The following is a 26,995-nucleotide window of genomic DNA, read 5'->3' on the forward strand; positions in this document are numbered from 1 at the left end:
AAAAAAAAAAAAAAAAAAAAAAAAAAAAAAAAAAAAAAAAAAAAAAGCTGCCACAGCAAAAGGTGAATGGGGAGGGAGAGGTCTGTTCCTTTCAGAGCTTCCAATCCGAGACTCTCAGTTTAAAAAAAATCAAAGTCTGCAGACATTGTCTAGTAAAAGCTGAAAAAAGTTTGAGTGGGAGGAGAGGGAGGGAAAAAGATGCGTCTAGTAGGAAAGCCTTAAGCAAAAAAGAAAAGGCCAGACCACGTCAAAAAGCCACCCAAGTGAGAAGGATTTTCGGTTGCCTCTGGGTTCTGAAGAGCATTGGGCGCCAGGGTACACATGGGGTGGGAGGACGTACACAACCAAATGGGTAAACTGAGCAAGCAGGCACATCTACCGCACTGGTGTTGTGTTAAAACAAGCAAACATGCTCTCAGCAGCTACATGACTATCTGTCCCAGGAGAGCTCTGCTTCAACAGGAGAAGATGGAGGGTAAGTCTGATTGAACTACAAAACAGAAGTCTGCCATCACAGCTCAGTAGAGCACAAGGGTCTTTCCTTGGTGGTGTGGGGAATGCTCCCAAAGTGCTGGGGCTTGTTAAGGCTCAGCTTCACCTACACGAGGGAGCAGGCAGAAATCTTTGTCTTAGGAGCAGAAATCAGGTCCCGATAGCTCCACCGTGATTGTGGAGTGGGAGGGGATGTCCCTCTATGCAAGGAACAGCACCCTTTGAGAGAGGCTGCCAGCTACGAGACTCTATGACCTCTCTCCCTCTTGTACAAGGCTCATCCACCTCAAAGACTGTTTTGGAAGGGAGAGGAAGCCAGTTACCTCGATCAGCCAGCACTGTGCAGTCTCTCTCATCAATGCCTGGCAGCCAGAAGCAGCCAGAGAAGGAAAGGGAGGCCTCATCCTTTCACAGCAGGGACAGGAAGACCAGGGATTGCACCCCATGGAAGAACAACCCTAATGCAGCATACACGCATGTGCACACACTCCCACACACGCATCTTGCACCCCTGGGACCAAGGCTAGCATGTTCAGACCTTCAGCAGTAAGAGATAAGAGACAGCGCAGAGCAGTTAAGATCTCCCAGGGGCTCTTTGGTCTTAGTTGATAGTCCTAGAAAAAACAACCTCTTCAGCTTCGGTTGTAGCATAGCTGTGTAAGATCTACTCGATATTTAGTGTTTGGCAACTGCAAGAGGGGAAAAACAGGGCTGCATGTTACATGGGAGGGGAAGAAATGGAAGTACAGTGCTGCATTTCTAGGTGCATTTCTGGCTTTGCAGCCAGAGTCAGTGAGGGAGGGGAATGGGAAGAGGAAGGAGGGTTCCTGAGAGGACCACTAATCCATCAGATGTTACACCAATAATGAGGCAGAGAAGGCCCACCTTGGTCAAGACAGAGCAGCTGGCTGCACTAAAAAGCTGCTGTCTAAAAGCTCAAAACATTAGTTGCAACAGATACATGGTGGCAACGTTCTCAGCTGCAGCACAGGTGACACGGAGAGAAGGTGAATATAGCTACACACATTTTGGGCAATAGAGAGAGAAGCTCTGGAAGAGTGCTGTTACCAGCCCCTTTCCTCAGTAGCTTTAGCTACATTAAGTCTTAGGCCTCTGATCGAACCTCCTCCCATTGTTGCCACCTTTCTCCACAAGTTCATAACTCGTAGAAGAAAGTATCAGAGCTGGGCAAGCATCTCCTGTCCTGTTGAGCTGCACATACTCAGTGCCACCACTGATTCATCAACTAAGACAGATGCCCAGGAACAAGAACAGGCAATGTCCAGTCCTTAACACAACACAGATACATCTGGTGATGACACGTTAGAGATGGAAGCCAGAAGAAAGATGTTACGGGACAACAGGTGTTTCATGGCCAAACCCCCTAAACCAGGGCCCCTACACAGGCTGGCAGCAGAATGGCTAAGCCAAACTTCCAAGATCAAGATTACTGCAGTAAAATCATTCCATAACCTCTGCCCTAGGTTTGTATTTTATTCAGGAATTTAACATCCCCTCTGCAAATGCATGAATGCAGGCAACATCCCTCTGTACCAGGTCATACAGCAGCTCTGGAAAAAGTCACCAGCTTACACTGCTTACAGACAACTCAAAGATCCCTGCCAGGACTAAATTCCGCTAAAGGCAAACCCCAGACTGCACTGCCATGCTGCTCAGTAGTGTGACGGGAGGAGGAGGTGATGGAGGCGGTGGTTTACAGAGACGGCCGCTCCTGCCCCTGCCAGCTTGTCCTACTCTGTGCATAGTGCGAAACAGTGCAGTCATTCATCAGAGAAAGTTCAGGACCAAGGAAACTAGGTTCCCTTTCAACCAAACAATTAGAGGAAGGAGAGGCAGTTCTGTTTTAGCTGGGCCGGCACTGGACTTGCCCCTCTGAGCTGTCTTCATCGTCTGAGCCTCCAGCCCCACCACTTGTCAGTCCTGTAATCCGGTACCCCATGTTCAGCAACATCACCTCCAGCGGGTCCGCATTCATTCGTCTCTGGTTAGCTTGGGAAGCACCTTCCATGTCTACCACCACGCGGCCATTAAGGGTTTCGCTCTGCAAGACAAGAGGGGAGAGAATTCAGCAAGATAGCGCTAGGACCAAAGAGAGGTTATTACTGTTGCTGCAGCTATCAAGTGATCCCAGTCAGAAAGGCAGGTCTGTGTTACATCTTATGCCACCAAGACCCAGTCTTTTACTGGGCTCTTACCTCTGGCCTGGGATTCCACAGCCGTACAACTGGGTCAATGCCGCTGGTGGCCAGGAAGCAGTAACTGGGATGAGGCTGGAGACAATTCACAATCGACTCGTCTCCCTGCAGCACTCTAACGAGATTGGTGGTTTCTTTCTCCCAGATGAAGAATGAGCCGTCATCTGACCCACTGACTATGTACTGTGCATTGCTAGGGTGAGAGGAGCAGAGACACGAGATCACAGCTCAGAGCCAAAGCTAGTCTCTAGCAGACATGAGAATCTCAGCTGGCTTCTATAATCAGCAGGCTGCCACCCCTCACACGCATGCTCACGGATCCAGACAAAGCTTTCTGTGTTGCTTCCCTCCAGCCCCAGAATCCATGTTTTTCGATCCCAAGTGTTTTTTCTGAAAAGCTAGCCCAACCAAGCGCTCTGTGGATCGGCTACTGAACCTGCTATTCATACAGCCATGCAAAAAGGAGATTTTCTGTTATCTTTTCAACCCCGCAAACCAGTGCCAGCATCATTTTATGAACAGTCAGGTGTGACTATGCATGAGGCTTTATCTGATGGAAGAGAGCATTCTGCTGCTGCTCACACACCTGTCCTGCATCCCTATCACACTGTACCAACATACCTGCCAAAGAAATTGGCCTCTTTGATGTCTGTAGTAGTGTTACAGTGGCCACAATATCGGAATTTGTAGTCGTAGCTGCGCTCCCTCAGCACCATCTCATCCTCTGAGATGGAATCCTTACGACCTGTGGCTCGCAGCCGGATGGGGCCACCCCCTTTCTTGTCTTCAGCTGGAAGGACAACAGATTTCCCTCATCACGATTTGGGCAGGAACACATTCCAAGCAAACAGAAAGCACTCTAGGAGAGACCACCAGCTTTAGAGGAGAGTTAAGGACAGTTTCAGCCGGGAACAGGTCTTAGACCACAAGCTTCCTTCCAGATTATCTCCTGGATACAGGGGATTCTTTTTATCATGCTCTTGCTCAAGAGTGAACCAGGACCAAACTTGAGGCAAGAACAGGCTCAAGCCAGTTTCTGTGCACAATAACAATCTCTCTCAGAAGTTTGAGCTTTACTTCACAGGGGCAGGTTAAGGAGAAAAACCAAGGTTATAGTAAAAGCTATACAAGGGAGAATCTCCCTGAACACTGGCACTCACCGTTATCACTCTTGGAGAAGAGGGCTGCATTGATATCTCTGTCTAGTGCATCGCAGGCACTGCTATGTGCTTGTTCTGGGAATTTCCCTTTAAAGTCATCCAGACACTCCAGTGCTTCTGCCACATACTTGAGTTCAAAGAGACAGCGGGCAAGACGGAAGTGGGCCTTCAGGTGGCATGGATTCAAGGATATGGCCTTCAAGCAGTCTCTTAGAGCATCATAATGGTCTCCATCCCTGAAGAAAAGGGAGAGGTGAAATAGATAGTCCAGGTAGAAACAACGTGTCTTCTGCTGTCATTTCCCAGCCCTTGCTTCACTCCAAGGTTTGTTGTTTCCAGCTCTCTCTATTCAAGCAGACAACCCACAAGTTCACGTATTAATAGCATTTGCTGTCTCCTGGGGCACCACCTGACCAAGCCTAGCTTGTTGAATACACCTCCACAAAGATCCCCTTTCCTGTATACCAGCAGCCCTGTAACATGACCACACAGCAAAGCCCAGCAAGTCTTGACCTGCCATTTTAAATCCTACAGAGCAGAGCTCACTGACATAATGCGTTTAGGGAAGTCCTTTGAAGATGGAGGATGCACAAGGCCTCTGGCCAAGCAGACACAAGGCCTCTCCTGCAAAGCGAGCAGGGCCTCCTCGGAGCACGGTAGCTCACGCGTGCCCCTTTGTGGACGCACAGTGTGGCAGCATGTTTCCCTGCCCACAGCCACTTGTAGTCCTCCAGAAGGAGCTACAGAACCACCACACTTCATAGACCACGGGCACAGATCTAAAGCAGCAGTCTTTTCTCACCTTTCTAGGAAAAAAAAATAAAGTCTTAAAAAATTAGGTGTTACAGCAGATTCATACCATAGTGGATATTTATAACCTATTTACAGTTACTGGAGACTATGCTTGATTTCCCTGTGCTCCGTGGCTATGGGAATAAGAGTGCTTCAGCTTGTGCTCTGGAAGCAGGAAGGATTTGACAGGGCTTGCAGGCTGGTATTTAATTCAGTTTGATAAAGGCTGAGAAGTCAGTCAGGACTGACAGGCAGTTTCCTTTCCCTTAGGCATCTAGCCTAAACTGTCCAGAGGCACCACAATCTGTCTAAGGGGGGCCAAGTCTGCATATGACAGCAATAAACAAATCAATATGAGGATTCACACCTGTAACCCAAGTGCACTGGGTCTGCCAAAGTCTGAAACAGCCCCAAGGTGTGCAGGTTGTCCTGTACTTCCCACAGGGTGTTAGTTTTGGATCCTGTGGAGCCTTTGTCAGGAGAGAGGTACCCCTGTATCTCTACTAGTTAAAGGGAGCCTCAAATCTTTGGATTACATGTTGAGCAGTGCTACAGGCATGTTCTGCAAACCATCCATCCCATTGTTCTTTTGCTCCTCCGGGTGGATACTGGCCACAAACTACAGCTCACTAGCACAGTAAAGAAGGTGAAGTGGCTTGTCCATGACATCAGCAGCAGAGCAGAAGAAACATGGTTCTTGATGCCTGCATCCATCTATTCAGCACTGTGTCAGTATTGATCCAGGAGGCTGGATGCACAGCATCAAGCTACTTTTATTCAAATAAAGAGGTAGTGCAAGTTACCTGTTATGGTAACAGACAGGTGTCTCGTATTTTTAGAGCTGGCTGGGTCATTAGCTACTTTGCCACACTCAAAAAAATAAAGTAAAAAAAAATAAAAATCCGTCAACCCCAGCTACCAGAGTCAGACAACCCAACAGACTGGTGTGGGAATTCACACACTGAGATGTGAAGCAGGTGCTGACTTCTCCCATGGGTACAGTTTTGACCTGGCTTGTGCACAAATGCTCTAACTAGAAGTCAGCTGAAGTGCTGTCAATATAGACCACTAAAAGCAATCTGGACAGTGATGCAGATGGTTCTTATGACCAGATTTTAAAAGGACAGTGTTTGAAGTGATACAGAGTATGGGTAGCAAACTGAGGGAAGCGAGCAAGGGGAGGTTATGGAATTACAGATCTTCCTCTTTCTAGCTCTCTCTGTTATTCAGAGAACAAGGCCAAAGCAAGGCCTGCAGAATTTTACAGGGTGGCCTCATTCACACCTTGAACATGAAGAACACCTTAGAGATGCAGCATGGTTCAACATGGGTCACAGTCCAACTGCCTTCACCACCTCTCAGCAACATCCCAGCCCTCACATGCCAAACATCAGTAGCTGTTCCTCGCAGAAAAATGCCCCATCTTTTCTGTTCTTGAGAAGATACCAGCTTAGTACCGAGCACCAATTCTAATCATTACAAGTCACAGAAACCCATCGTGCATATATTTTCACATCTGCCAGCTACAGAAAACCGTAGCAAACACTAGTTGACACTCAGAAAGGAGCAGTTTACTTTCAGATCTGCCAAAATCCTTTGGGAAAAATGACTCCTATAAGAAAAAAGTCACTCATAAGATCAGCACCCAGCTTCTGTCTTCCATTCCTTAATCCCACCCTATTGTTCTTCTCCCTCTGAACACTGAGGTCTTTTTGAGGCAGCTCCCAAATCTCTGCTATTGCAAAACAGCCAGTAGGCTAGTTACCAACAGTCACAGCAACTGCTGGCTGCTCTTCGTCTCGGAGAGGAAGATGGGAGAACTCATACCGGGGATTTCAGCGGGGAGAGAAGAAGGATATCCTCACAAAGCAAACGTAGATGAAGGACTACAGCTATTTCAAATATGTTAATGGTAAGTCACATTACTCAGTCTTACTCTGCTCAAGGGGACAGATACTAAAATAGCTCAGCTGTATCTTGCAGATGCAGCTCTGACTATTGGTCAGAAAAAACATTAGCTACTGCAGAGACTAACAGCGTATTTCACAACAATCATGACAGAATCCCCCCACCAGACTCTGAGGCACAAGTTGCCACCTCGCCAGATCCCTCAGAAAGGTTTGTTTCCAGTCATTCAGAATGTGGGTAAGCTACAGTAACAAGGGAATCACCAGATCACATCTGTCTTTATCTGCAACACTAGTCACTTGGGGCTCAAGCAGCAACCAAAGCAACTTCAGGCAGGCCTGCAACAACCTTAGATCATGAGATATGAATTAGGAAGCACAGTAACCACTACTTCATCCTTTGACAGCAGATTTAGGGACACACTCTCATGTAGACCAGAACTAACCAAAGAAATACAAGCATCCTGCAGATACTCATAATGTTATCACTCAGAAGTGGATTTGGGGTTTTTTTTGAACAGAAAAGGACCAGAGCATTACTTGGCACACCAGTGGGCAAAATGATGAGCTACTACCAGCTGTGCTTGTCTATGTGGTATCTGTGGCCACGATTCTCCAACCCACACCGCTGTGCAATCCACTTGTTCTATGCTAGGGGTGACCCACTTACAGCTTGATCCCGTAACCCCAACCCTGCTTCACACATAGCCAAGCCAGGTGCCTCACAGTGGTACACAACACACAACAAGGTATCTGTGGTACCCAAAAGACAGACACCAGCGCTGCCTGTGACACTAAGCTCTCTGATATTGTACCCCACCGAGCTCTGCTTCCTTACCACTTGCGCTTCATGTAGGCAGCAGCTCTGTTTCCATACAGCATGGCATTGTTGGGGGCTTTCTGGACTGCTTTGCTGTACAGCTGGATGGCTTGAGTCCACTGCTGGCAAGCAAAGGCCTCGTTGGCTTGCTGCTTAATTCTCTCCAGATAGGGAGGCAACTCAACCTGGGGACTGAAGGGAAAGAAGGAAAGGAGCACAGTCCAGTCTCGCATGTTAACACTTCGGTCCAGCTAAATGTCTGAAGGGTTTTATTCTAGCATGACAGGTTCCAGCAAGCATTGGCTAATACCAGAAATTTCAGAAAAAGGCAGAAGAGACTTTCCTGCTAAATACAGGTTATTCAGTTATTCAGGTACAGGTTTCTTTAGGACCATCTTTTCTTTTTTTATAAACTCAAATTGAACAGTGAGTATTCTAAGCATCTAATCCTTCAAACTTCAATGGTACACTTTGCTTTGACTGCATAAACAACATTTCCAATCCTGTTTCAGCAATGCATAACAGGAAGCAAATTCAGAAGGAAACCAAGCATCTGAGCTCATAGGGCTGCACAAGGCTCATGCTCAGCCAGCCGAAATTCCACCCGCAATTCTGCTGCCGTGATGGAGGGGCCACCTAGAGGAAACAAGCTGAAAACATTCAGCAAAGCGACTTTGGTGGAACCTAGACTACCCATATATGGCATTAAGCAACTGCATCTTGACTGTTAACTATGTCTCATCAGCTGGAGGAAAACCAGCCAGCAAGATGTGCTGCAAGTCTGCTTCTGCTTCCCCCCTCAGCTGCATTTAGCTTGTAAAGAAAAAAGCAGCAGAGCACAGAGACAGCAGAAGAGGGCTCTCCACCCATTCCTAGCTCAAATGCAGACTGCAGGAGTAATTACTCCAGTGTCATTATCGTGAAGCAATTTCAGTGGCTCCATCAGTCTGCAGCAGGCAAGAGCCCAACAAACAGCAAAAGAAAGAAAGACTCTTTGGATGTGACAGTCTCCACACAGTCCCTGAAGGTCAGGAAGTAACAACCACTCAGGATAGCTAAAAAAGACCTTGTTTCCAGGTCTGAAAAGTCACTTCTCAGTTTTGTCAGCAGTAATTCACCATAAAAAGGGACAAATCCTAATGGACAGCATTTCTCCCAGGACGCTGCTGCCTGATCTGACTCTTGCTCATAGCTCATTTACCAGCAGCAAAGACAGCCCCTAGGACAGAGACCCCTTGACAATCAAGTCAACACACCAAGTAGATTTGCATTTCACACCCTGTTTAGCAGCACCTAACCTCAGCAAGAGGAAGAGACTGTGAACAAAGCCACAGGACTTTCGGTTAGGCAGATTTAACCTCTTACCTCACATGTGCTCTTCCTTCAGACAAGCGGAAGCCATTGCTGTGGAGGTGGATGCCATTTGACACTCCATTGGTCGAGGTTTTTCCATTCTGCACTTCTGAAGGTTAGGAAGAAGAAAAAAAAAAACAAAAAAAAACAAGGATCAAACTATGCTATGGATCAATGCAAATTATACAAACTAATCTCTGAAGCTTCAGAGTTTTATTTTACAGCAGAGCCAAGGTTACCCCACTGCTTCTCCTACCACCTGGATTTGATTTGACAGCTCACATTTACTCAAAATCTCTGCTGTATCCTTCAGAACAGAACTCTGGAAACAGAAAACCAGATACACAAAGAACTATAAACACACACACACACACACACAGCAGTCTGAATCGAACTACCTTCAGACTGAACCTAGGCCATAATCAGAGTACCTGACTGATTACCAGAAGCCTGACATTTAAAACTGTAGCTTTAGAAATAAACATACTTCCACATGCCTTTGCATTTTTCAATGCATTGAAACAATGTATCATGGACCTAGTTGTTGAACATTTAGTAGAACAGGAAGGATGAGTGGACTCAATCTAGGAATTCAATGAAGTAATTCTAGATGCTTTTTCTTTTTCCTTCTTTTTTTTACCCTACTGCTTAAAGAGCAGTTATAAGCTAAAGTAATCTGCTGAAGGTCATGCAGCCGCATCACCTGCCATTCCTATAGAAAGCATTCAGCTTCAGGTTTTACAAACTGCCCTGCATTTGTGTTGCAGCTGGGAGTGTTCCTGCAGCCATTTTGGAAGTTGGGAAATTGGGGACAATGTCCAACCAGTCTTTGGAACTGTACGGAAGTTTAAGTGTGCAGAGACATGCATGCACATGAAGTTCATCCTTTGTACAGATGCCACCTTTTCACAGCCTTTGCCTGAACTTTCTGTACCCGGCAGGGTGGAGCCTTTGCTGCAATTGTACCACCATGAGCTTGTTCAAACTCCGTCCTGACTTTAAAGCGTGACCTCACCAGATACCACAGTGCAGATCACCCACGTGCATTCAAGACAGAAGAGAAAGGCAGGCAGGGCTGGGAGTCTATTTGCTACCAGGATGTGAGCTTTAGATTAAGGCCCAAGGCAAGCTGAGTACACAGATCAAACTCTGCCAGAGAATGCTCTGAGAAAAGGGAAGGGGCTGAGCTGGGAACACTCCCCGATAAGAGAGTCAGTCTCTGCCTCAAGCATAGTGCTCTAGAAGTTCACTACTTACTGCCCGCAGTACCTGTGTATGAACAGGCCCTGTAAGAAACAGGGCCAGGAATAAAAAGGCTCTTGGATTTACTTACTTTATCAAAGAAATGACTTTTTGATACAACTATCCTACCACCAGAAGGGAGATTAGTTCTAGACCAAATTCTTTGACTAGGGAATAGATTCTTCTGCCTCCTCCCTAATGGGCGTATAAGGGGACAATAGATCCATTCTATGTTTTATTAATAAATAATAATAAAAAAAAACAACCATGACACACACACACCTCACACATTTCCACATCTGTCCACACAAAATTATCTCCTTAAGTTGAAGGAAGGATACTAGGACCTTAACCACTACACAAAGTCTACTTTATCCTTTATGCACTGTTTTAAGCATCCTCCTTAGTTCATATACATATACACCTCTTAACAGCTCACTTCTCCCCTTATAACACGTTTTGTCACTCTGTAGAAGGGTTTTGGAACTCGGGGTATGAACTGCAGAAACAGCCCAGCCACAGCTATGCCCTACTTTATTCCCCCAGCTGCTGTCCAGACCAGGCTGCAGCCTGAAAAAGAGTTGTGAAGTACATGGTTTCTCTGTCTTCCACTAACTTTCATAACAGCATCATACTTACCCCCTGAAGTATGGCACTTCTTTGGGAGAAGAAAAGTGTACGGTCGCTGTTTGTAAGTTAGGTCAAACAAATAGACCTAAGGAACAAAGAAAGAGAACAAGAAAGAAAAGAGTCCGTGAAACAGATGCCAAAGTCACAGAAGTAAAAGGGGGGTAGGTGGCTACAGGGCTCCGCACACTGTTCATCATTTGCTATGATGAACGTATAATTTCTAACTGGGTAACTTGTTTATGGACATGTACACACAGGATGACAGCAGTACCAGGTCCTGTTACATTCCAGCACTAGGTTTAGGAAAAGCAGCACTGAGAAACAGAAGCCTTGTCTTTCTCATAAGGTAACAAAGTCCTCTAGAGAACTTAAAAGATGACTTGAAATTTTTTGAACAAGTCAGTTTCTGGTCAACTCCAGGAATATATTAACTATTCTACTAACACAGCAATTATATGCAAACCAAACATTTATGGGCAGAAAAGAGGCAGCATACTAAACCAAGGCAAAGATTTCTCCAAGTGGAGGCCAAGATTTCCGGAGAAACTTCAAAACCAACCCTACAAAGCCCTAATTTAGAACTGTATTGGTATAAAACTTGACAGTCCAGATCAGACCCACAATTCATCTAACTCAGTACCCTCTCTCAAAGAGCGTGAATGCAGTGTGAGAAAGAGATCTATAGGGGACAACCACAGAGTAACCTGCCTACAAGGGCAGTTCCTGCTTAATCCATGCTGATTAGTGCTGTCAAGCAGATTTTCTCATTTCACTGATGGATCTTTTGTAAAGCCTATGAATATCACCCAGTGCTTAAAATTAAAGCAATCAATACCCCAGGTGAAGGCCTTTGCTTCTATAAGTTCTTTATTTACCAGATTCTATTACAGAAGCAGTTTGATGTTTCAAGAATGAGTTACAAAATCTTTTCTAGGTCAGGTAAGGTCATTTCCAGAATTTCATTTTTTCCCCTCTTCCAGAGAGGGGAAATGTGAATTGCAAAACCAGATCAAAATGCTGTTCAAGTTTAATCAGTGGTAGCATAACAATTAAATCCCTAATGCCAGACATTTAGTCTGAATGAATCAGAAAATAGTTTAAAAATCAATCAAATTACACACAGAGAAGTTGCTATACCTGTTTTGAAGAATGTACAACAACATATGCTGGCCCAACAAACACACCTGAATGTGAAGCTTTCTGCCAAACCTTAGCTGTCTTCTTACCTGCTCCCCTCCCATGTTGACTAAGAGCTCAGTGCCATCAGGACTGAAGGTCACGTATGTGGCCACCAGAACTCTCAGCCGGTTGTTGTAGTCTGGAAGTTTCACTGGAAGGTGCCCTGAGGGGGGAAGAGGTCCATACATATTAGTGTAACTAGCAACTGTCATCTTTGTCCTACTCCAGCTGCTCCATTTTACAAGAGGTTATTAAGAGAGCAAGGTCATGAAATACAAGCACCTAAGTGATTTTCCACTTTCCTACTGCTGTTTAATAAATCCTTTCATCAGCCACCGAAACACTCAGATGTACACAGCTGTCTTTCCACAAATTCTAGATACCATTTTTGCAAGGCCATCTCCATATGAACAGAAAACTGGATTCTAGCTAGCTTACTAACACTGAAGTTTGCAGAATCCAGCAAATCTCAGTTTTAGGGATTCACCAAGGACTCAGCTTCTGTGATTTGTGGCCAACTGCAAACACACACCACCATCTTCAGCCCTCTAATCAGGTTTCCTTAATAAAGCTCTTAGCACAGGCAAACCCAGCCTCCTAAATATTCAGCTCACACAAAGGTTCTTTTGCTTCAGACTGGAGATGTGTCGCATGACTAATTCAGGGGACCTAAGAAATCCTCTAGTGGGACTCATCGTAAGCAAGATTGTCAAAACTGGTCTGCTGAACATGTTGGTCTAAGATACTTAAAAAACAAACATTTTGGAAAAAAAATAGTAAATAATCAGTACTGGGGAAGAATGCCATCTAGGTGCCCAGGATCTGCATCTCATTTTTCATTTACAGGATGAAGACAAGCCACTTGTCTTCTGTGCCAAGAAGATTTTAAACAGCAGCCTTGATGGGACCAGTCCCAGAAGAAAGTCTATAGGCCCCAGGTTATCCAATCCTTGATTTTTCCAGTAAAGCTGACAAAAAGACATTTATGCTAGACGAGAAGGAGTAAGGCCAGCTCACCAACACATACCACTGCCAAATTAGGGAATGTGGGCAGGTAACATACTCAAGCAAGAATTCACAGCATAGAAGTGAGAGAATCTACAATTCCATGAAACATCCCTGTGTTAGAGAAAAGCTCTTCCAAGCAGTGGTTTCTGGTGCGATGGGTAGAATTCAGTTTCTTCAGGCTTTAATTTAAAGTCCCATCAGTCACCCCCAGCACAGGTCCCCATACCTGCCACGTAGTACTGTGCTGCACCATCCGGGAGGGGTTTCTGCCGGTCGCAGAATGTGTGTACTCCAGCTGAAGGACTCTGCTTCATGCTTTTTCTAGTCAGAAAGAAGAGTAGTCTTATAATCACAGCATTCAACTGCTGAAAGCCTGATCTATCCTGACGTTTTTTGTTCACACGCAAGGGTAAGGCCACACGTTTAGACAACTGTGCAGTCACAACCTGCATCACACCACCCAAGTGTACTTACACAGATCAAAAAGATTCTGTGGGTGAGAGAAAAGACTTGGCAGAACTGCACAGTGAGACAGGTGAGCACCAGATCCTTGCAACGTCCCCTTCCCACCAGGGCCTTTAGCAGGTCTCTGCACCACTCATGTCTGCCAAGGTGGCCCAGAAGAGCCAGTTGCCATTACCTGTGGTTGTGGATCATGCGTATGTCATAGAGTCGCACGAAGGGCCCACTTGCCCCCACCGCTAAGTAGTTGTTATCTTGGGGGTTGACTGTGAGGCATTTGGCCTCCACCAGCTGCCCACAGTACTCTGTCAGGTCTATTAGGACTTCTGAACGTTTGCTGTTCTCTCGCAGATCATACTGTCTGTAAAGGGAAGAGAGTCAGGTGATCTGCATCACTACATATCAGAAGTAGCAGTAAGGGAGAGTTTAGCTTTCCATGGCGACCAAACTGAAAATGACTCAAGCCACCACATTCATACTGCTCAGTGGTAACCTACATTTAATTATCTGGCTTGTGTATGAAGAGATGGCACTAACCACAAACAGTCATTTGTGTCACAGGTTACTGGGAGCACCTCAATTCAATATGCACTAAGTCTCAATATTAGGGTAATCACTAAAAACAACTCTATAATGTGCACAGATTTATTCAAGCTCCAAATTAAACTCCAAGTCATGACCTCACAAATAGTATCTAGTATGAAGACTGGAACAGATTCCGATGGTAACATCTACTCGTTTTAGAGTCTCAATGACTTTGGAGAGAAACTTCCCTCTGTTGTATCTGCCTTCCTCCCATGTGATATGGCTATTCCTCTCTTGGCCTCCCTTTTCAGTGGAGGAAAATACTCTTCCCAGCTTCTCTATTTATCAAAGGAGTCTACATTTCAAGATAAAAGCTTCCAGTTTCAGGAAAGGGACAGATTAGCTTAAGCTCTTTACAGAATCACAGAATAGCTGGGGTTGGAAGGGATCTCCGGAGGTCACCTGGTCTAAGCCCCCTGCTCAAGCAGGGTCAGCGTAGAACAGGTTGCCCAGGACTATGTCCAGTTGGGTTTTGAATATCTCCAAGGATGGAGACTTCACAGCCTCTCTGGGCAACCTGCCCCAGGCTGTTTAGTATAGAGACAGTCTCTCATTAGGTCTGTGCATAGTACATACTGCAATAGATCCTGATCCAATTCATTTTGGGGCAGAATGACTAAAGTCCTGTACCTGATTAGCCCATCTTCTGCTGCACTCCAGAAGGTGTTGGGCCACATGGGAGCCGTGGCGATCCGCTTAACTCTGTTGGTGTGATCTCCAAACATGTGGATAGTTTCCTTGACAGTCAAGTCATGGACATGCACCTTGGAATCTGCAGCTCCTGTGATAAGGATCCGATCCCCTGAATGTGGCAAGAACTGTGGAAAACAGACTTGACATTCAAACTGGAGAAGTGCTGAGGCTCTTCGCATGTCACTGACCTTCCTGGCAGGTCACAGACAAAGCAGCTTGCTTTAGGAAAGCAGGATGACCCACATTACTACCTGCGTTCCCCATATATGCCAGTGGAACACTCAAGAGTCACAAACTACAGTAATGGCCTTTTCATCAAACCTCTTTTGCTACAACCATTTCCTTTGACTTTGCAGAGGTACGTAGCTAAGCCCAGGAGCTGCATAAACTAAGAGGCGCAGGTATTACATTTAATGCATTTTTTCCTAACCTTAGAAATAGTAAATTATTTCCTTGGGAAAATGGCTCGCACAAAAGGGTTTCCCAGCGACATTTGAGGATCTAGTCTCTTGCTGCTCAAGTTGCTGATTTTATGCTAGCCATTTATTCCTCCTAATCACCTACCTTGACAGAAAAGATGTTTGCAGTGTGCCCTGTGTGCATAGAAAGGAGTTTCTTGTGATGCAGAGGATCCCAGACAATGGTATGCTGGTCATCAGATCCAGAGGCCAACAAGCTAAAAGAAACGGAAGAGGAGAATTTGCAGTCTGTATTCCTCTATTCCAAGCTATGACCAGTTTCTTAGGGTGGTTTGACCACAGTCAGCCATTAAGTCAACTCAGCTGCAGGAAGCTCCCCTTCCCCCTCTTTTCTCAGCTATGTATTCTTGTTGCTTCCCATGTGCCAATCCCACACAGCCAGTTCAGGGAGCTAAACCAGGCAAATGTCAATTCCACAGAAAATAAAGCAAGTGTTTTTAGCTCCTTGAACCTGCTCACCAGAGGTTCAGATGGCACAATGGAAACAATAAGAACATGTGGTCAACAGCAAAAAGCAGGGCCTCCATTTTCCACGTTAGCCTGGCTGCATTAACTGCTTCCACATCAACCTCGAACCCAAGCCAAGCCATCTATTCCTGGACTTCAGAGGTACCCAAGCAGTCCCAAGCCGGAACCCATTCAGTGATTCACAAACTGTTTTTTAAGTGCAGGGTGTGCCAGTGGTACTGCAAGGAGCCGTTCGCCTTGTACATCTGTCTTCTGCTGCAGCAAATAAATTTGACATCTGCAACCATCAGCTGTTTTAAACTTATTTCTTTGGAGTCAGAGCTCACTTTCAAGTACACGAAACTTTCACTAACAAATAATTATCAGGCAGCAGATTTTGGGTCTTATAGGAGGTATGTCAAGAACTACAGGATCTTCCTTTCCATCCATCTCATGCAGATATTGTTTACCCCACTCAGTTAACGGAAAAGCTCTTACGTTTATTTTCCCTCTAAAGTTGCAAAGAGGGGTGAATGCTCTACCTCCCTCCCTTATACGTGTCCCCCAGCAAAAGCATTTAACAGCATGGGGGGTAGGGAAATGTCACTTCAAACCAGCTGGACAAATCCTAAAGATTCATTATAATCCATAATACCACTTAAGAGAAAAGAACCAGCCTTCAATCTCCACTTCTTAGTCTATTTCCCTTCTGCACTCATTAAAGGGGCACATCTAATAATATCTAGATATATTTAACAAAATAAAACCTCTTTTGAAGTGTGAACTCCTAGTATAGTTCAAAACTTTGAGCTTGATCCCTTATTCATTTTACTAGGAATGGGAAAGGGCTGCTTATGATAACATGACCTATACTCTACACTCTTGGGAGAATCTGGCTTACCAATTTGCAGATCCCCTGAATCAAGGCATATACTTACTCTCCTTTTTCATTCCATTCTAGACAGTTGACACACCCAGAGTGACCCTGAGCAAAAAGGGGAAGAGAGCATTACACAAACTTCAGACTTATCAAACAGGGCTGTTCTAAGACAAGGACACAGTGAGCTCCCCACACATAACAACTTGTTCCAATACAAGCAGCTTTTTATTCCAACCCTGCAAAAAACCACCCACATGGCAGATAAGCACCTCCAGAAAAGAAAGACATGCTGTAGCAGTTGGGGGAGAAAAGGCAAAATGAAACAAACAAACAAAAAAAAAGTAGCATTGAATAAAATGGCAGTTCAGTCTCAGAGGCTACTGGTGAAATCCTACTGTACACAAGGAAAGGTGACTTTGTTTCAAAAGCCCATGGCTAGACTGACAAATTACATGTACAGGTTCTCTGGGAATCCAGGGAAAATGCACTTTTGATAACTCTCTTTTGGAAGCACCTTGCTGCTGGGCGACTACGTCGTACCTTCTCAGACAAATTAACTAACAAATGTAACAGGAAAAGACTAGGATAGCATTGAATAGCATTTGATATGGGAGACTTGGTTGAGAAGGGGACAGAAGAACGCTTTGGTCTCCCAAACCAAGACAATCTTAAGATCTTCTTAAGCTGTGTCAGACTGCAGTACAACAACTGGTTCTTTAGACAACACATTACAGCCTTCACTATTAGAGCCGAATATCTTGACTAGCTGACAGTTAAGAGAGGTTTGCCTTCTTCAGGCACTACAGTTAGGATTAGTTGACAGACACCAGTTAAAGGCTCTGTTGTAGGTGCATTAGTTAACATAGAAAGCTCACACAAGATCTCATTGAACTATTCCTGTCTCTAATGCAGTTTAGGGGAGTAAGTAAACAGTATCTCTCTTCCAAACAAGAGAAAGAAGCTCATACAGCCCAGCATGCTGTATTTCCTACAGTTTACTGTAGAACAAGCAGTTCAATTTGTTCTTTAAACACTGCCCACTTACCTGCAATTCTGCTTCTAGGCCCAGGCGTCGAATGAATGGATCAGTGACATGATAGTGTCGTTCAAAGCCTAGCGCACCCCTCTCCTGCATGAAGCAAATAAATGTCACACAGACTACAGCAAACAAAACACTTTTGCCCCTTTAAGAGAAGACTCAAAAACTGTAAAAACAAGCAGGGACCTTGCCAGATATTGGGGCATCCACAGCATCAGGTACCAGTCCTGCAGTAAGGGGACATCTTTCATATCAGATCCAGGTAAGGAGTTCATAACCCTTGCCCTTCAATTGGTTCAAAAATGACATCTATCTTATTGCCAGGCTCCAGCTGGGTAGCCAAGACAAGGACTGGAGAGGCCCACACCAAGACAGAAATAAGTTGCCTGCTTTTGGCCAGAAATGGAAGATACAGAAGAGCTTGAAGATGCCTGTCTCTATCCCTTGGCAAGGATTTCAGAAACAATTCACACATGAGAAGGCAGTAGTAGACCACAGCTGCTGAGGAGAAAAGTCTGCCATTATACAGAATCTGTCCTGAAGCACCAAAGATTACCTTGAAACAGAGTCAAGCACTTGTAATCTCAGTATTCCCAGGTCATTCTCACTGTTCCCTGAGCCCACTACCACCAAGAAGAAAAGTGTTGGGGAACATAACTGGACAGCATCCTTTAAAGATGGCTTGTTTCACCAGAAATGGAATAGGAGCACGTAGCTGCAGTACCACAGCACAGTTTGTTCTACAGGGAAGAGAACAGCTGCCACATAATCACGTCGGTACAAATGAAGGTGAAGAAAAGCAGGACAGTTGTTTCCCCTGTGATCTCACAGGGTTCACAGATGCATTAGCAGATGGCTTGGATAAAAGAAGGACAACTGCAGAGGCAGAAGTGAAGAAAAGGGAATGCAAGTCATATTTTGGATGGAACAGCTAATGACTGAAGGAGGTTCCTTCCTGGGACACCTGGTTCAGTCTCAGTCTTGTACAATGCCATGCCATAGTCCCATGAAGACCATTTAAGCCTTTGTTTATCACCATTTGTAGATGAGACTTGTTAGCAGTCACAGAGTGGACACAAAGAACGGAACAAGTGCACCGAGTTATAGCTCTGCAGACCAACATTAAGTAATCAACTCCAGATACTAAAAGCTATTTGAAATCAAAACCGAGAAAGACATAAGGTGATGGGGAGTGGGGGGGAAGGAACACAAAGCAAAATAGGATTTTTTTTTAGTAACTTACATTACAAACTTCAACCTCCTTTACATATTTCTATGGACAGCATTCCCACAACACTGCTAGGTCCCATGCAAGGTGCTGCAGTTATAACTGCCTTGCTATTGCAACCTCAGTAACTTTGTGAGGTCTGTGCAATGGGATATTGCTTTTCCTGCAGGGAACTGACAGACTTAGCAACCTTCCCAAGGTCACACACAAAAGTCTCTAACAGAGCAGACAGTGTAAGCTAAGTCCCAGGCTAACACTAACCACAGAACCATCCTTTCCTTGTTAGAGTAGCAAAATAAATCTTTGCACATGGATTAAATTACAAGCTTATCATACAAAGTTAGGTACCAAACTGCAAAGTGAGCTGGGGCATCCGAGCTCCCAGTTCCTAATTCTGACCACTAACATACCACTTTTGTGAGTGCTGGTTATCAGCAAAGCTGCAAATGATTTGAGGCCTCCAAGTCCAAGTAATAATTGCCTATTGTGCTGGCTGTAGCTAGTCCTTTCACATTAAGAGATATTTCACTAATGCAGCCATCAGATGACTGATCTGACCACAGTAGAAGTTTTTCCCCTACACAAAGGAAGCAAAACATACTGCTCAAAGGAAAAAAAAGGGGGGGGGGAGGGAAGAGATCATTTGCTTTACTAGAGCCAGACAATCTTTGATGACAAGATCACACAGAAAGAAAGAAAACACAAAGTAGACAGAAAACTCATGAGAAAAGCTAGTTAAGAGTCCTTTACAGTACCAAAAAAGGAAGTAGGCAGATTTCTCTCTTCAACTTTATATTAAAAAGAAACAGACCTGCTGATGTCAAACTATTAAGATGCATTCCTGATAGGGAAAAGGACTATATTCTTGTCATACTGTAGTTCAGCCCAGCTCCTCATTAATGAGGACAATAGGTCCTATGCATTTGTTCTCTTAAGCTTTTTACACAGCTTATCAATATGTAAGTAGCAGTGATCTTTTCAGGAGTAAAAGGCAAGAGTATGACTATTTCCTGACCCAGCATAAACACCAATTCTCTACCCACTCTCCACCCAACACAAGAGAACATTTGGTTAACACATACCTTGATCTGTCTGTGGATGATGTCTCTAGTAATGTTTACTTTTGCCATCTTCTTCCAGTGAGGCAGAGGAAAAGAAGCTATGGGAAGAGCTGCTGTGCAACCAAGCATGCCAACAGAGCAGAGATCCACAGTAAGGGCATTTAATTACCTGCAGRACAAAAAAGGGAGTGAACAAAAGCAAGCATACAAACATATTAGGCCATTCATATACAAGATTAAGCACTTTTTTCAAAAACAACAGTGCCTAAGAACTGAAGAGTTTTGTATGAAGGCCCTTCAAGAAATTCGGGAATGGGAAGCAGCAATACAGGAGTGAAGAAAAGCTGACTTAAGAGGCCATCTCCAGTTTACAGACAAATTCAGAATGAACTGTACATGTGCGTAGAAAAGCATTTCCAAAACAGCGAAGAACTTGCAAGTCTAGGACCACATCCTGTCCCACAGCCGTTCTTCCACCTTTACACGTGCAGCCCACTTTTGTCCAATCTCACTTTTCCCATTCCCCAAACTCTAAAACCAACAAGCTTAATTACACTGACAGTCTACATGACATGGATACTTTTTGGCTACCTCTTCAGACAAGCGTTGTTAAAAAAATCTGCAACTGAACGCAAGAGATTTGTTTACTGCATTTGATTATCAGCCAAGTAAGATAACTAAAAGAGCATAAGCGTTCCTTAGAAATCATAACAGCCAACCATCAAGTGACACTATCATCTGAACACCTGATTATATCAGTAATAGAAAAGGGATGATCTTCTTCATCTGTATTTCCAAGAATAATTTGCATTTTCCACATTGTTAGCCGAGTTCCATATTTCATGCACTAACCTAGATAATTTAAGTCCCACGAAGTTAGCCACACCTGGTAGAAAACATTCAAGTCGCAAAGTGTTTCTGCCGACCCTGCTCCTGACAGGCTGCCCAGCAAGGACCAGTTATTCTCTGAGAAATGATGTCATTCATCCATTTACATACCACAGACCCGGCACTATCCCATTTTGATATTTCTAAAGCTCGCTTTAAAGAGAAATCATATTTTAAATATCCATTTTTGTCCTACATAAGCTAGTCGTTTTAAATTCTCTTTAACAAGCATTCACAAGCAGAACAAGGCCCAAATTTTCAAATCAATCCTCTTTTGAATGAGGAAATGCTGATTCACTGAAACAAGAACATTTCACAGAAACACAGTTACAAATAACTCCACTCCTGCTTCTCTATCGGTTCATCTGGCAAGTTGCTATAAAGCCAGCACGTCCACGGTTAGCGATGTCAGGGCTGTGCAGATATATCACAGCTCCCACAGCCAATGCACCTCAGGCTCCCCAAAGCCCTGGACCACAGGTTCAATTTAGTTTCAAAAAGCTGTTTGTGTGCATATGCAGGCGTTTCCCCATGGGTAGGAAGTACCAAGAATTCACGTTTCTTTACAGAAAGCAGTTTTCAGGCTTCTTCCTGAAGTGGAAGTTCTGATGGGTTTACTAAAATAGCTGACTCTCCTGCGCAACTCCAGAGCAAAGGTAGTAATCTCATTAAATCTACAGATAGCAAGAAAAGCTATATAAATTCAAGATCATATTTTCTTGTAGCGAGCTCCTACACAGAATTTTCAGGGTAGCCACAGGATCTCACAAATACAGCACACACAAGAGAGGCACAGCTGTTTGTAGGTCTGTGAAGATAAATGTGTCCTACTACAGATCACACAAGAGCAGGTGCCCTTATGGTAGTATTGTAGGCCTATTTTGTATGTATTATGAGAACTAAGTTGATAAAATTCACACAACGAGAATACAGGCCTTGAACGCAAGGCAAGTCAGGACAAAGAGATGATTTTGCATTGCAAGTCTGTTCTCAATCGAAGCACAGCCAGTGCTAACGAGGCCTTACTTTCACTAGGATTAATTCCTCTCAAATGTAAACATAGCAGGCCAAATTCACTGCAATCCAACTCTAGTTTCTGCAACAGAAGTGTCTGGTAAGCCAAAAGATTCTGTCATACGTGTCTCAAGTTCACCACGTCAGAAGCTCTACTCATACCCCCAGACACTGGCGCAATCTGCTTAGCTTTTGTTGGACTGCATCTGTTTGAGCGCATAAATCAGGGCTCCCATAGAACCCGTGTCACTTGCCAGTCTGAAATTGTCCCTTTCACCAGAGCTAGTACGCATTTATTTATCCAATTTGCCATCACGTACGTATTTAATCCACATTTCTTTTACTCCAAAAAAAGTTATCATGAATGCCCAGGAAGGCACCTCATGTTTTAAGTGTCCTTAACTTTACTCACTCTCATGTTAAGTAATACCTGCTCCACTCCCAGCCTTAATGACTACAGGCAGCACTGTGGATGCATTTACTCATCAATATTTCATACTAATCCTTGTAGTAGGATGATTAAGCTATCAGATTTTGATACCTATCCTCCGCTTTTTCAGGCCAGCTTACCATTGGTATTGTTTTGCCTATTTATGGAGACCAAGTCCATAACAAAATAACAACAACTGCCTTTAAGAATAACCCAGCAGCAAACAATAGCAAAAGACCATTTATTTCACGAGGAGAGAAGGCAGGTACCAGCAGCATAGCACATCTGCTCCAGCCTGCCCCTGTAAATGCCCAACACGAGGGCAGGTGGATCACGCTGACTCTGCAGCTCAGAGGTAAACATGGGAAAACAGGACAGCCGAACTGTTACTCGTGTCCAAGGCCAGCACTACGTAAACCTGCCAGCAGTGCAAAGTAAGCTACATTGCTATGGACATTCATGAGGATTTTGTTTCCAGGCACACTCTTCTGCTAGGTTCTTGAAGCAAGACAAGAGGCCTGCTAAATTTAAAAGCAGCTTTAAGTTTGGATAGACTAAAAGTTTGAGGATAAATGGTATCTGTGATCTCTCACCTCCAGTTTCTCCACTGACACCTTTTCCAGCTAACAAGCCTCTACTTACCCTTCTCCTAGCCTGGAGCCCCACAGGCTGGCGTCTTTACACAGAGCCCCCAAGATACGCAAGTATTTTCTCCAGCCATAGTTACAGGGCAGAGAGTGCCTCAGCAGCTAACTCCTCAAGTGTGGGACTCTGGTGCTCACTGCATGAAACCCCAAACTCCTCCTCTGCACAACCCTAATAAACACACAAACTGCCCGACTTCATACAGGGCTTGCAGAACACTTTTCTACAGGAACCTGTGACCATTGACCGATGGCAGTTAAACAGCTACTTCCAGAGAGGTGACTGATGCATTAACCTAAAGTACAAAAAGAAACAAGAGGGACAATATTGCAGAAGATCCAAGCATCTCAGTCTTGTCTGAGGCTTTCTACTTGTCTTAATGCTTCTGCTATCAGACCGACTGCCCTACAACATACTCAGACTCTATCCACAGTCCCCCTTCTCCAAGTAGCACCTGATTAACCATTCCTCTTTCCTGCCAGACAGGCAACTCTTGTTTTCCCTTTTTAAGAACAGCCTAGTTTTCTTTTGATCTTAAGACCCCAGACAGGCATGCTACCATGCTGGAGCCAAACAGGTAGGCACTTCCCAATTGATAACTGACCCATTGCTCTCTTAAGACCTCTGAAAGTAATTTTGTCAGGTCTCTTATCTGTAGTCATTGCAATTTCTAAGCAGCTCCTTTTCTTTCAATGTCTATCTAGCAAGAAAGAAGATCACCAAATGACCTGAAGGTCATTCCCCACACATAGGGAAATAAGGGTTCATAAGACATGGATCCCCTATATTCTACACACAGAAGACAATAAATAACCCACACCCAGGAGCCAACTTACTGTTAAATAAACAAGTTACTGTGAAATAAGCTAGAGTATGGATTTACAGCACATTACATGGTGCATATATTGCCTATGTAAGCTTTTAACCCGTGTTAGGTGCAGAAAAGCTTATTCAACTTCCACATGACAAACAACCTTTCCTTTCCTGCAACGTAAAGGCTAGACAGACAGTTACTACAAAACTGCTAATACATTATAAATCCACTCCTTGACTGTATGAACAGGATGCTCAGAGGAAAATATGATCATCAGAACCCCCAAATCCTACCACTCCTTAAGAGAGCCTTAAAGTCACTTGCTCTCCATCGAAGTTCCATCTACAAATCCTTTCTCTTCTGCCACAAGATTTTACACAGCCTGGATTTCCAAAACAGACATTCGCCGAGAGAGCACAGAAATACGCAGGAGTTTGCCATCTCTGAGAGGGCAAGCTGGCTTTTAGGATTAGAAATGTGTTGTGGAGCTTCTCAACTCACTGGACAGGTCGCTGACAGCTGCAATAACTCAGAGGTGTCCCAACAGATCGTTGCTCAGCAGGTCTTAACAAGAAATCAACACACCTTAACTTTACTTCTTAGAAGACAAAGGTCAAGGAAATCACCCATGAAATTGTCCCTTTGGTTGGTGAAAGTGGAATAAAAGAGACATTAGAACAAAATACATTTGATACAAAACTGACTTTAAACAAACTAAGTATCTAAGGCTATATACTAGCAAGTTGTTCAGTGTCTAGTATACCCGAGAGGACGATGCATGTTTTTAGCATTTGACCATTAGAAGAATGAGTGGCTTGGAACAAACTGGTCAAATGGGAATGTATGAGTCTAAGGTGTCTCTTTTGCCTAGAGGGAGCTTGGTTTGGCAACTGAACGCTGTAAGATGGTTAAAGGCCTCCCAGCATATGCACACACACTTTGGCAGAGGAGATGCTAAGAGCCTTTCTCGCTTTCATGATGCTGTTCTTTGTTGCTCAACAGGAATTCAGCAGTAAGAAACTACAGCAGCAAAGAGTTTGGCAAGCTTAAATTATTGTGGAACAGCAGACTAAGGATCAAGAACTCCCAAATTCTTATTTCAGGTCAGACTTTGTCCATTAGCCACAATCAGTCGCAATCCCAGACTCACGCTCACCATCTATATGATGCTTACCTTGGTCATGAGTTAGCATGTAAGATATGCGGAGCTTCTACTGTGAAACAAGCATTAAATATTCTTAACGACTAAAGATTATACTGATCACACCATTATACAAATAGATTGACAGTCTCCAGTTAAGTTAGAAACTGATTCCAGTATGAAGTTTGAATAAAGACTCCTAAGCTTCGTAGATCTCCTGGAAAATACATACAACCTATTGGAGAAGAAAAAATACTGCCTCTGATTTCTTGGACGCATGTAGGTTTGCAATCATGAAGTCCTTCCAAAGAATCTGTCCATTTGTTACCACGAAGGGAATGTAAATGGGTATATGTCATTTCTTTTTCAACCAAACCTGTCCACAGTATAACTTCTATTCACTGTCAGATATATTGTTTCCCTATTATTCATGCAATTCTCCAGCTCTTAACTAAGCCAGCACAACCAACTCATGAAATGAGAGGATTAAGTCCCAGTGACAAGGAAAAATTTAAGATAAATCTGCACTACCGCTGCCAGCGATGGTCTCACAAGCAGCTTCACTTTGGCTACATATAAGAGATCATCTTGACCTTCTTTCAGTCATTTTTCAGATGACACTGGAGCATGTTTCTCCATCACACTTCAGGAGTATCTCTGTGCTCAGTTCCAAGCCAGAGTCACCCTTCCCTTGTCCCTCACTGTTCCAAACTTGTCTGGAACACCACAGACAGGACTGCAAATTTGGGATCTAGTTACAGCTGCCACCTCATTCACAGTAAATCTTTCCTCAAAAAACCCTCCTGACGCATAAAGATGACCATCCACCTGTGTTTAGCTGTAGTTCACTTGTCCAATTCTTCTGCTCCTGCAACACATAGCTCTAGAGGCAGAAAAAGAACTTTCGCAATACCTGGCCTTTAAATTTGCAGTCAAAAATTAACAAGTCACAGATTTCTACAGGTTGTGGCCTCAAAACCTGCTAGACAGTATTTACGCTGACAATAACTTAAGAGTCCCTTCAGCTTCTGGAAAAGTACTCTTTGAAAGAGTGCTTCAGGGTATGGCGGGGGGAATACCAAGATTCTCTCGCTTTACCCAGCTAGCTCTTCTAATTTTCCTGAAACACTTGCTCCAAGTCTGGAAACAAAGCCTCTACACTCATAAAGCAAACAATTCAGTCCTTTTATTGTTGAGCAGTCCCAGTATAGCTAGGATTTGGGGGGGTTGATTTTTTGCATGAATGGATTTTCTCCTCACGGGACCACCTACGCACGTACATACACATCCCTACTTCACTTACGCATGCAGTAATACACTGGCACAGAGAAGTGCCCTGCAGACTTGCACTTCAAAGTTCAAACCTCAAAACCACTGCCCTTCAGAAAAGCTCCATCAACATTAAGAATCTCCACAAAACAGTAGGACCCATCATTAAGTTGGCAGCGTAATTCCTAAGCATTTGGATGTGTCTAAGTTTCTCAGCCTTTAAACTCAAGGTCAATGAAAAAGCAGCACTTCATATACTACAAATCTTTGCAGATATACAATTCATCTCAAAGGAAGATTCTCATGACCCTTCCCTTAAGCATCCATAAATTAATTCATCCAACCAAATACCACCCGGGACCCAACTCAATCGCTCAGCAGGTTACTTTCCCTACCCTCCTCTTTACCTCAACTTTCCAAGAGATCACAGGTCAAATTAAAATATATAAAATATTAACAAACCTAAAAGAAACAAGAGGAAGCGACCTGGTTAGCAATAGGCACCTAGTAACAAGAAGGTTTTTCTACAGCTGAAGGAGTTGCCAGGAGCAGCAGTCACTCCCTAGGACAGATGGCTCGGCACATGGAGACAGCCAACAGCAGAGAGGAACGAGCTGGTTACAATGGGATGGGGTGGACAGGAGAAGAGGTAGGGTCTGAGATCTGACAGACCCAGCACAAACGGACAAAAACGTCAGGGAAACATTGATATGCCCAGAGCAATACTGGCCCCACACAGCGGAGTGCCTCAGACAGCAACCCTCTCAGCTGGCATCCTACCACTACCCTTCATCCTTCAGCTGACACAGCCATCCACAGGATGAAAGGGGAGAGGAAGATGCAAGACAACACCTCAGCCCAGCCCAAGAAGCAGCCTGATGCCCAGACCCACAAGGCCTAGTAGCCCCAGGAAGGGGTTTAATCAGCAGACACTGGCAGAGGCACAAAGGCTGATCTCCTCTCCAAGCAAAGGGGCTGCAAGACACCCACCAGGGCAGGAGAAAGTTTCTCATGAAGGCCTGAGTGAGGGCAAGGTGAGCAGAGGAGGGAGCAGGGCAGAGTTCACCCTCAGGAAAGGGGAGAAGGCGAGGACAGGGCAGTGCCTGCTGCGAGAAGGGGAG

General features: G+C 44.4%; 1 protein-coding gene across 1 annotated transcript in view; it reads right to left on the bottom strand.

Annotated features, from left to right (window-relative positions):
* Positions 1 to 1,353: 1,353 nt before the first annotated feature.
* Positions 1,354 to 26,995, bottom strand: part of WDTC1 (WD and tetratricopeptide repeats 1) — a 26,435-nt gene continuing 793 nt past the window's right edge. The window contains exons 2-16 of the mRNA XM_026062562.1: positions 19,695 to 19,842; positions 17,391 to 17,474; positions 16,404 to 16,450; positions 15,104 to 15,215; positions 14,477 to 14,664; positions 13,440 to 13,622; positions 13,026 to 13,120; positions 11,839 to 11,954; positions 10,622 to 10,697; positions 8,753 to 8,849; positions 7,406 to 7,579; positions 3,869 to 4,104; positions 3,330 to 3,498; positions 2,709 to 2,901; positions 1,354 to 2,554 (exon numbers count right to left, since the gene is read on the bottom strand). Coding sequence (XP_025918347.1) covers positions 2,357 to 2,554; positions 2,709 to 2,901; positions 3,330 to 3,498; positions 3,869 to 4,104; positions 7,406 to 7,579; positions 8,753 to 8,849; positions 10,622 to 10,697; positions 11,839 to 11,954; positions 13,026 to 13,120; positions 13,440 to 13,622; positions 14,477 to 14,664; positions 15,104 to 15,215; positions 16,404 to 16,450; positions 17,391 to 17,474; positions 19,695 to 19,802 — 2,076 coding nt within the window. The 5' untranslated portion in view covers positions 19,803 to 19,842 and the 3' untranslated portion in view covers positions 1,354 to 2,356. The remainder of the gene's footprint in view (positions 2,555 to 2,708; positions 2,902 to 3,329; positions 3,499 to 3,868; positions 4,105 to 7,405; positions 7,580 to 8,752; positions 8,850 to 10,621; positions 10,698 to 11,838; positions 11,955 to 13,025; positions 13,121 to 13,439; positions 13,623 to 14,476; positions 14,665 to 15,103; positions 15,216 to 16,403; positions 16,451 to 17,390; positions 17,475 to 19,694; positions 19,843 to 26,995) is intronic.

This window comes from Apteryx rowi, unplaced genomic scaffold (assembly GCF_003343035.1).
Source record: "Apteryx rowi isolate R43461 unplaced genomic scaffold, aptRow1 scaffold_190, whole genome shotgun sequence".
In the NCBI taxonomy this organism is placed as follows: Eukaryota; Metazoa; Chordata; class Aves; order Apterygiformes; family Apterygidae; genus Apteryx; species Apteryx rowi.